An 11,613-nucleotide genomic window follows, 5' to 3' on the forward strand; every position below is an offset into this window, starting at 1 on the left:
TTCCAACTCCTTAGTAAGACTAAACAAGTGACCTTGTTTAGTAGTGTTTTCATTTTCATTTTCACCTTTCTTCATGACTGGAATTACTTAAGGAATTGAAACAAGTTTCTCCAAAGGAATTTTTCCAGTTTGATCTTGTGAAGACTCACCTGGAAGTATCTGTGTCTTGTAATTTGCATTCTATTGCTAATTCCATTTATTTACTTGTTTTACAGGCTGAGATTCTTGTGGAGTCACCTTTGGTAAGGAAGTTGAAACTTGCTGCTCACTCTCATTTTCTTGATTTCTTGATCTTTTCCTAGATTTCAGGTCATATTTCTTATGTAGTTTAGCTTGCATGAAATCAGAGAATTGTTTCCAATATTCATCAATTTCATTTTCATCATGAATATCATCTGCTTCATCATAAACATACTCTTCTCCTTCAATGCCAAGTTCATCTTCATCTACTGTGTATAATGTAGAAATTTGACCTTCAGGTTGTTCTTCACCAGGATCTGCTTCTATATATAATGGTGCTTGAATTTGATTTTGATATTTCCTTTCCTTTTGCAGATTTTCAAAGGTTGACTTCTGTATTGGGGATTAAAGTTCTTATTATACTGTGTTTGTCTCTAAGAGTTCTTATTTTCTAACTCTAACCTATTAACTTATCTAACAAAGTTTTAATTACATTACACATATCCTCCAATGACTGACTTTGAGAGGATTCTATCTTTGCCTTTCCCTTGTCTTGGGTAGGCTATGTTTCTGGTGCTTTTTGTGCAGCCACCAAATTCGATTCTATCTCTAAAGCATTTGTTTGGATTTGATCAAGGGTTGGAGCTCTTCTTTCCCTTAATGTGAATCCAAAATTTGATTCAAAATCTCCTGCAAAAGTTATTTTTGCACTAGCAAGAGGAGGCTTAATCTCCGCTGGGAGACTATTGTACAATTTGTTAAATCTTCTAACAAATTCGGCCACAGTTTCATCAGACTTCTTCTTTATGGCATTAAACTCTGTTAATTATATCCATGGTCTCTTTTTTCTCCCCATCTCTGAATAAGCACATGTTCCATCTCTTCCCAAGAAGGAATGGTATTATTGGGAATTCCTTTGAACCATTTCCTTACTTCTCCATCCAAGGACTAAAAAAAGAGTCTTAGAACAACATCTAAATGTTCAACATTTAGGCTTTCTGTAAAATTACAAAATCCTACTACATGATTCTCTGATGTCTGTTCATCTTCTCCTGAAAAACGAGGAAGAGTTTTAAGGTAATCTTGTGGCATTTGATTGAAAGGTTGTGGTAGTTGAAGAGGTGCATACCTATTCACTAAGAATGCAGGTGCTGCCATGTTTACTGAACTTTGATTACCAATAGATGTGGAACCTGATTGAGAGGTAAATGGAATGTGCACATGTGGTAATGTGGCTATTGGTTGAGGTTGAATGATTGTAGAAGATAAATGAAAAGTAACAGATTCTAAAGATTGCTCTTGACAATTAGGTTCTTGAAATGAAGATGATGAAAAAAATGACTCTTTATCAGATGAATGTTCAAGTGAATTGCTGCCTGATGCGGACAATGTAGGAATTGGTGTAATTGGAATCCTAGAGCTTCCAACCCTCCTAGAAACTAGCCTTTCAGGATCTGAAAGAGCTTGAACCTTCTGTTGTGAAGCGTTTGATCTAGTATGGGGCCTTCTTGAAGCCAGAGTTATTGCTTTGATTCAAAATAGCCAAATATTTCCTCCTCACTGAACAACCAAACGAAAATATTGAAACCCAAGGAAAAGTCTTCTTTTCTTCTCTCCCCGACAACGACGCCAATTAATGTTGTTCCTTAAGAAACCAATTTCGTGGATGTAGGGAAATTGTGCTTAAGATATTAATAAATATTATTTACTGTCACTTATTTGTCACTTAGATATATGTTGTGTCTTTAAATGAAGGACCTGGAAACTTGGTCTTTAACCCTTAGTACATGTATGACCAGAACATCTCAGAATGCCATTTGTTGCTAGATATAAATGATGAATGAATAAATCTTGAAGGAAAAGTTAAATATAGTATGCTGATCTTTCACAGAAACTACTATCCATCACTTAGAAGAATTATGGAAATGAGAATTGAATCATAGACAATATGTTGCTTAACACAGAAACTACCATCTGTGACTCTGGGAGAAGTTAAAGATAATATGTTGATCTTTCACAGAAACTATTATCTATAACTTAGAAAAGAAGGTGGGAACTTCAAGTATAGGAGTGCTCTTTTAAGGAATTTTAACTTTATCTACATAAGAAAATAAAGACCTGCAATTTCATTACTATACTTGAAAGAAGAAAACATAACATGACACATAACAGAGAAGGTTACAAAATTATACCCAACAACTCATGGAATTTTTTATTCTTTCATTAATCAACGATGATATCAAGAATACAGTGGCCTAGTCTCCGGGTTCTCCAAAATTCCAACCCTTTCTTAGTAAATTTTCCTCTTTTTATACATTGTGGAACAATTGTTGATTTCTGAAACTGCCCAAATTATCCAACTGCTTTTCTAACTATATGAAGTAAAAACTATTACAGAATTTTACAGAGGGTAAAAGACACCTCAAAGAACATGAAATAACAAGAACATAACTGGATTCAGAAGAGGATGCTCTGTTGATCCGCTGTCGAATTCCTCTATAAATTCCCTAATGATGCTTAATTCATTTTAGCCGTAATGAAATGCGTTTAGTTTGTGTAATCCTGGGCTTACATGGGCATTCTGATTGGCCAAAATGCAAAGAAACATACCGGATTATCTTTCTCTTCAGCTTTGGCTCTAACCTTGATTTTCCACTTTACACAGCAAAATTAACGTGAACCTTTGATTAATACGGAACTCAAAAGAGTTAATTCTGCTTTATAAACCTGTCAAATCCGCCCGTTCAACGCTCCATTGACTTCCATCGCAAATCACAATTGGCCCGATAATCATTGTAAAACTTAACTTATGCACCCTTAGGCCGCATAACTATGGAATTGTTGGACTTATGCGTAAATCCTTTATATCTGCGCTTTTCTATTGTAAACCTTTATAATGAAAATATATTACAAAACATGCTTTTTCCGCTTTCAATACTGGCTCCGCACAATTTTCGAGGTATACCTTTCCGCCAATACATCCCCACCATAGATCTGCGCTTTTCAGATCAGACAGTCTATAAAGGTTTCGGGTGGGACATAAGCTCGGAGAATACCCGCCCGAAATGGGCGGTTTCCTCTCTCCACCTGACTGCTACGTGTTGAATGATAAGTGGGATCGGGTGAGTTCCAATAAAAACCATTTACCGTTTTTGCTCCGCCCGAAAACCTGCTTTATAACTTGAACTATGCCTTTTTGTATGCCTTTCAAATCTGTCGGACTTATAGAACATAATATATATATATATATATATATATATATATATATATATATATATATATATATATATATATATATATATATATATATATTCGGGTCTGGTCCTTATCGCAAATCGCAATTAGCGCTTCACATACATATATAATAAGCGCTTTGTGTTATTTTCCCGCCGACATTATAAAACATGGCATATATATTTGGGTTCAGAACCCAATCGCAAGTTGCAATTGGCGCTTGTCAGCGGAACCGATTGTCCATAATAATTGCGAACCCACCAAACTTCATAAAACACAACTTATAATATTTAGGGTTTGGCTTTAACCCTTTTAATACTTGTTTCTTTTGCGTTTTGATTTTGATATACAATTTTTTACATCTCCCTCTTGCCTTATCTTTTTTCAAAATATTTTCAAGTGATTTTTTGAATGAAACAAATAGATACATGTCACAACAAGTGGTATGGATTTTTTGACTAATGTATATTTTCTAGTATTGATATTTCCAAACAATGCTATGAATAAGCTAGATAGGCCTGCTTCTTATGTTTTTTTCTTTGGAGGGATGGCTATTTCCAAACAACTTTTTTGAATGCATTTTGATGCATATACAAAAATGTAATTTTCAATTCTACTAAGGAAAATTACTATTTTTCTTCGAAAAAAAAACATAAATTGTTATATTATCTAATATAAAAATTGAAAAATGTGTATTTAACCATTAGAAAAATATCTTAATTTAAACAAAAATGGTATATGTAAGTGGTTTTTTTTTTTGCGTGGAAAAAGTCGTAATTTTCATTATAGGAGAAAATTACATTTTGTATATGCAGAGAATTACTTAAGTGAGGCATTGCCTATTCCATATATGGTCCTCCATGCAGGGAGTATATGAGAATAAACAAAAAATAGTGATATGTCCAGCCTCTTCGCAGAGAGGGTATGGTATTATAAAAGTTCTGATAAATATTTACAAAATAAGCAAAAAGATAACATCAAAAAATTCTTGTCCCTTGCAATGCTGCTTCAGATAGATTCAGGGTCTATGAAGGGTCTGTGATAGTGCTGATAGATGGCACCATCCTTTTCCTTACAAATCAACCAAGTGTCGTCATCCCTGAGCGTTGCTTCTTTGGATAAGTGGTCAGCAACGGAGTTCCGCTCCCTGTAAATATGATGACAAGTGAAAGAGTCAAAAGACGTGATAAGTCTATGAATCTCATCCAGAATATGCTTCAATGTATATGCATTGCAGATGTGTTTTTTTTTGATCTAGTTAACAACCAGTTTTGAGTCACCATATAGTTGCAGATTTGTGCATTGTTTATGTAAAGCATATTGGATGAAGTATTTAGCAGTTACAAGCTCGGCATAATTATTTGTTCCCCTACCCAAACCCATTTGTATTTTAAAAGAATGTGTAACTGATAAGTGCAAAACTACTCCGCCTCCACAACCCGATTCCTATGCTGATCCATCAAAGTAGGCCCATGGTATGGAGGAGTTGATGACCTCTGTCTCGATATTTCTATGCTGGTTTTAAGTGGTATCTTCTGGAATCGAGTGGTACTCTGCTAAATTTATGTTCAGTATGGAAGGCCGGTAGGGGGGCTTTTTCTGAAATATGATTTGATTCCTGGCTATCCATAGTGCCCAGCAAATGAGCAGAGGTATATCCTTTCCTTTCCTTTGGTATCATTCCACCAATTATTCCATGCATCCTTAAAGTTGTTGTCGTGCCATCTACAGTGAATGGAGAGTGATTCAAGAAGTCAATTCCGTAGCTCTTAAGAGGTAGGACAGACTAGAAAGATGTGTTATGATTCTTCATTGTTGTTTTTGCATATGTGGCACCAATATGGCCCTGAGAAAGATCGTTTCATTAGATTTGCTCCTGTCGGGACCTTGTTGTTCAGTATAGACCATAGAAGTAGCTTCGTTCTTGGGGCTACTTTTAATTTCCATAAACGGTTCCACCACGGCTCAGAGGCTGGCGACTTGAGGGGGTCCAATAGCACTAGATATCCGATCTTGGGGGCGTAATATCCATGTTTGGCCAAGGCCCAAATGAGCTCATCTTCTCCGTCAGAGATCCTAATATGGGCCTTAGTTAGTGCAGATATGTAGTCTCTCTAGTCTCGTCATTAGGGCGGGGGAATATTTAGAGCTAATCCAAATCTCCAGGCCTGTTGTGTGAGTGAGGATCGACCATTATCCGCAATATGACATATATGAGTAATGCCTTGTTCTGCTAGATGAAATCTCAGCTCTTCTGGGAGTCTGTGTGCATTGCCACAGCCTACCCAGGGGTCTTCTCCTATGCGCACCAGGGAACCAGATCGAATTCTCCATGTCAATCTGTTTCTTATCAGGTCCATAGCTTTTGTTACTGCCTTCTAGATGATTGATATGTTCCCACTAGATCGGTGGCCTTGTCTAATCCAGTCAAGTGGGTTTGAAGGGGTGATGTATTTTGAAGTGACAACCTTCATCCAAAGACTACAGTTATTGAGTAGCTGCCAACCCAACTTTGTTGCAAGTGCTTTGGAAAAGGTGTCCAATCTCTTGATTCCCCAACCACCCCATCGCTTAGGCAGTGCCAAAGATTCCCATCTTGTCCAAGCAAAAATTCTCCCTATCTGTTTCCCCTTCCATAGAAAGCGACAACATATATTTTGCAACCTATCCAGAATGCCCCTAGGAATCCAAGCTAAGGTCATCCAATATACAGGCGTTGCTTCTAAAATGACTTTGATCAGTACCAGCCTGCCTGCTCTGGATAGGTATTTATGGTACCATATGTTCAAACACTTTTCTACCTTAGTAATGAGCCAGATCAAATCTGCAATTTTGTAGCCAAACGACTTCAGTCGGTAGCCTAGATATCTCAGGCCTTCCTCTATAGGATGGGTAATGAAGGGGAATCTCCTTAGGGCGAATTGTAATTTGTTTTGGGAGCACCCGGATGCAATTAAAGTGGATTTGCATTCGTTCAACACCATCCCCGTGGCCATTTGAAAGGTACTCATGGCTTGGTGGAGTGCAGTGAGATCACCAAGGCTGCCGTTGAGGAATATGAGAACATCATCCACAAAGAGCAAATGAGTCAACTGTCTGTGTTCTTCTCCTATAATTCTACTGAGGCCCTCCATGATGAGAAGGAACAATAGTGGGGATAGGGGACATCCCTGCCTCAGTCCCCTCTCAGCATGAAAAAAGGGGGATGCCAGTCCATTTATGAGAACACTATAAGGAACATCGATTATACAGCTCATGATCCACTTAATGAAAGAAAAAGGAAATCTTAGTTGAGTTAATAGGATTCAGAGCCAATTGACTCTATCAAAGGCTTTAGATAGGTCTATCTTTAGTATCATTCCTTTTAATTTCCTGAGCTGAACAGAATGAAGGAGTTCTTGAGCAATACCAATCGCCTCATGAATCTGCCTATTGTGTAGAAAGGCAAATTGTTCATGGGAAATGTGGAGGGACATGATTGGCTTTATTCGATTGGCTATGATCTTGGCTATGATTTTGTATATGTAGTTGCATAAGGATATAGGCCTGAAGTCATCAAAAGAGGAGGGCTTGTCAGCTTTTGGGATGAGAGCTATAAAAGTGGATTTAAGGCCTCCCGATATCCTTCCGCTCCTTCTGCTTTCCTCTATGATTTGCAGGAGGTCTATTCCCAAAACCTCAAAGCATACGATGTAGAATTCCACTGTCCAACCATCCGACCCCAGACTTTTGTCCTTCTTTAGCCACTTTAGTGTGTCTTCAAGCTCTTCTAGTGAAAATTCTCGTGAGAGTTCCTGTTCCGCCTCCTGATCTACATAGCCTGGAAAGAGCTGTGCAATACACATTACTTCCGCTAGGGTAGCATTGGGTGGAGCCTTATAGATATTTTGGAAGTGTGTACATGCCAGTGCAGCCAGCTCTCTGAAGGATTGAACTGATCGTCCCTGTGTATCTTTGAGCTCCCATATAGTATTAATGGCCTTCCTCCCATTTGCATGTTTATGATAGAATTTAGTATTGTCATCCCCCTCCTTCAGCCAGATGGCCCGGCTTCGGAGTCGCCAGCTCTCTTCTCTGTCTCTTAAGATTTGGGTTCTCTTCAGCAGAGATGTGGAGTATTTTTCCTTTTGCTCCTGAGATATTATAATACCTCCCGAGTCCTCCTCAAAAGTATAGATATCTTCCTCTGTTGTTCTGAGAATCAGCTCTTCCGCTTCCTTTTTCTTCATTGCCCACATCTTGGAAAGGGACTTCAGCTCCTTCATATTATGCAAGAAGTCATGCATGAGGTTTCCAGTTGAGCCTGGGGGATTTGCCTTCCAAAAATCGTTCGCTAGTTTAATGTAATCCACATCCCATAGCCATGTGGAATTAAATTTGAACAGGGTCTTTGGTTTTTCTATTACATCCTGCAGCTCTAGGTAGATAGGTCGATGATCCGATAGGCCTCCTATGCTCACCCATTGTCTGATATGGGATCCCCTATTGACCAGGTATTCTTTTGTGAGGAATCTGTCGAGCCGTCTGGCCAGGCTTGCTTCCCCTGTTCTATTGTTCCTCCAGGTGGGTTGCAATTTGGCTGAGGGGATGTCAATAAAGCTATGGGTCTCTAGGAGGTTTTCAAAGAAGACAGACAACGCATCCACCTGTGCTTGATTTCCCCAAGATTCCACATATCCCAAGGAGAAATTTAGGTCCCCCCCAAGATGATGTTATCTTGTTGCAGGAGGGTTGAATTAAACAAAGTTATCCAAAAGGCAACTCTGTTCTGACAGGGACCATATACATTAAAGATCTCATATTTTGTTTCAAGAGTGGGGGAGTAGATGTCTGCACCCAAGTACCCCCAACCTCCCCAAACTCTCAGAGTCTTGATGGTACGGTTGCATATGCCCAGGGTTAAACCCCCAGATCTTCCCATGGCATCAAGGGAGTGGAAAGTCCAGCCTGGTAGCCAAGATTCAAGTAAGTGGGTGATGGAGCTCACAGGACCAAGGGTTTCTTGAAGGAATATAATGTCTACAAGCTCTGTGGAAAATAGATGCTTTAGGGCTAGCTTTTTATCCGAGCTAGAGCTAGCCATCCCGCGACAGTTAAAGGAGAGCAACTTCATGGAGGGGGGGAGAGAGGGGTTTCTAAGGGCCCAGTTGATGGTTTTATGTTTTCCATATGCAATCTCCTCCTCGGCATGATGCTTGGCTTTGGATAGATGGGAGGGGCACCCCCGGGGTTTGGGAGGAGGGGGAAAGATTCTACCTCGAAACCTATAATGTCGAGGCCCTGAGATCACATTCGGGAGCGAAGGGGGTAACAGGATTCCAGGTGAGAGAGGATAGGTAATGAGGAAGAGGGTGCAACGGAGAGGGAGGGCTGAGGGAAGGAGTAAGCAGGAGGGGAAGGTGCTATATGGAAGTGTTGAATGATTGGGGACTTATAAAAGAGCCAGGGAGGATGAGAGAGGGGGAAATTAAGGGGAGCGACCGAAGAGTCCATGGTCTGGTCATGCAGAGGAGGGGAAGGCAATACAGGAGAAACAAAAGTTGTATAAGTAGATTAGATAGGATAATTTGACATAACTGTGGCGTGAGCATCCCCGATAGCCACCCGAGCTCTTTTCAGAGGTGGGGAGGGAGGCCAAAGTGGAGCTTTCCCATACTTCTTCCTTGATTCTTTCTCATGAGCCTTGTCTGCTTCAGCCGAGACATGTTGTGACAGATCTTCCACTTCCATAGTTGGTTGAGGTTGGTCCCGAGGGGTACGGGCTTCCTGGTCTTTGTCCTCTGATTGATGACCCTTCTTGTTAATCAGGGGGCAGTCCTTATATACGTGCCCAACCTTGTGACACCTGCGACATCTGTAAGGTATGCCTTCATATTCCAGTGGCTACTTCTCGGTGTATGATCTCCACTGAATGGTAATGAATTCCTATAGCCCTCCCCTAGTATCCATATGTACCAAGATTCTAGCAAAAGCCATCTTGCTAGTAGATAAATAAGATTTATCAAATTCCATATATGTGCCTATTGAGTTGCCAATGCGCCGGAAAATGTCTTCGGACCAAAAGTGTAATGGGAGCCCTGGTAATCTGACCTAGATCGACCCAACGCCTAGCTACTTTGTATCCGGGTCAAAAAGCGGAGACCAACGCTTTAGGAGGACTGGAGCATGCTCAAAATGCTAGTAGGACGATAGGACCCAATTCGTGTGGTCTAGCCTGGAGAATCGAAGAGCAAACCACCCTTTCACAAACGTCTGTACTGAGGGCAGGTCAGCTAAATGATGCCCCCAGACCTCTGAGACCCATGTTTTTAGGTGAGCTGCAGTGTAGTTTCGTCCCCAAATTCTTCCAACTAGCACCCTATCTACGAAGTCCATAATATCTTCGAGCCGAATATCCTCCTCGAGCCTGAGAAAGGTGTCGACAACTTTGGTCTGGAAGCACTTAGTTTTATTGCAAGCCCTTGCTTCCGCAACTGAGTCTCCTTGATGGTCAGAGGTGTGCTCCGATACAGGGGGGTTCTCGGGGGGAAGGGATGAGTTTACTGCGAGGGCTTCCGTTAAGGGGGGAATATTGGTGAAACCACTAGAAGGGGGAGAGGACGAGCATGACATAATCAGGGGGACTGTAGTGGAAGATGGAATGGGAGGAGCGGAGGGGAAAACAGACAGAGGGGGGTGGGAGATGTGACCAGGGGTAGGGGACGAAGGGTTAGGGTTAAGGCACCCCGATGCAAACCCTAGGGATGACGGAGACGGTGGGGGAGTGGAGAGGGACGGCCAGGTTGGAGGGTCATCCGGCAAGATCACCTGGTGGTCAGATGGACCTGAGAGGGAGGGGAGGCCGGAGATAGTCTCATGCAGCTCGTTGCTAAACGAAAGCAACCCTAGCTTAGCTGAACGTGGGGTCATCCAGATAGAACCCTCCGCCAACGGTTCTTCTGAGTAATCCACCAGATCGAGGTCCATCGCTGTCAAGTAACAAGAACCGTGAACTGCCTGTGGTAACCACTAAGGGAGAGAGAAACAAGTAGAAAAATGGCGATGAAGCCAGGGGTCAAAGCATCAAACCGTGGAGCAGGTAAAGGCGGGCTTAGTAAAAACGGTGTAAAAAAACAAGTTACGGAGATGAGGGTATATTATAATGTCTGCCCTGTACCGAGGGAGACGTGTACTCGCTCAATACAGCCAACTGCGCCATCATGCTTTAGACACGCAGCAACTACCCCATGGTATATATAAGTTGTTGCGTGAACCAAAATAATAAAATTACTAAAAAAAATCAATATAAAAATTTCCAGAAACAAATCAAAAAACATCTAAAAGAAAACCTAAAAAAAAATGTATATAACAAAACGATAAAGTTTAACGCATCCTGCTTGCTCCAGCGACTACCTGTCAAGAACGACCTATTACATGGTTGCACGCCCTTGGATTTGGAATCACCCTCATACACTATTTTTTTTGTTTTTTTTTTTTTGTTTTTTGGTATTTTGTTTTTTGCTTTTAAATTATTTTTTATCTTTTCAGTTCTAGTTGTTAAGTTTTAACTTTTTGTGTATATATATATATATATATATATAATTTAATATAAGTTTTCATTTTTTTTTAAATATTAATTTTATAAAACTTCTGACAATGTTGTTGAAGTCTATGCCTTATATCAATGTTTAAGAAAAATTGTGAATTTGAGAATTCAGGAGGTGATTGTTTTTTGTGATTCCTTGAATATAATTCACCATTTATATTCAGGATCTCTACCCTCAAATACAAAATTAAGTCAAATTTTCAAGTGAATTTATAAGTTGTATCGGTCTATCCTCGAGAAGAAATGTCTCCATTTTCTCAAATCAAACAATTCCAAGGCTAATCACTTGGTTAATTTGAGATCTAGGCCAAATTAAGGTGAACTTTGGTGGCAAGGGAAAGAGGGGCATGTCCCCATCCCTTAATGGTTAATGAGGAGACTCATAAATCAAAGTGGAGGACTAATTCCTCATGGGTTAATCTAACATTTTGATGCCTTGTAAATTTTAATTTTTGTTAGGTCAGTATTGGTGAATGTACAAGTGGAATATTGTAGATATTGTAGCATTTTATTTAAAAACTTCAAAGTTAAAATTGTATAGATGGTCATTGATACATGCTCTATTCCGACCATGTCCACTAGTTTCAACTTTCTTGTGTAAATAATGTTGGAAT

The 11,613-nt window shown here is 40.0% G+C and overlaps 1 protein-coding gene across 1 annotated transcript in view; it reads right to left on the reverse strand.

Annotated features, from left to right (window-relative positions):
• The window catches only part of LOC149226329 (uncharacterized), a 40,898-nt gene extending 33,219 nt beyond the window's left edge, over nt 1-7,679 (reverse strand). Inside the window, exon 1 of the mRNA XM_089380174.1 lies at nt 7,104-7,679. Within this exon, the coding sequence (XP_089236300.1) occupies nt 7,104-7,679 (576 nt within the window). The remainder of the gene's footprint in view (nt 1-7,103) is intronic.
• Between the last annotated feature and the right edge of the window lie 3,934 nt (nt 7,680-11,613).

The sequence above is a fragment of the Pinus tabuliformis genome, chromosome J (genome assembly GCF_031772625.1).
Source record: "Pinus tabuliformis cultivar Carrire ecotype Pingquan chromosome J, CPIR1, whole genome shotgun sequence".
In the NCBI taxonomy this organism is placed as follows: Eukaryota; Viridiplantae; Streptophyta; class Pinopsida; order Pinales; family Pinaceae; genus Pinus; species Pinus tabuliformis.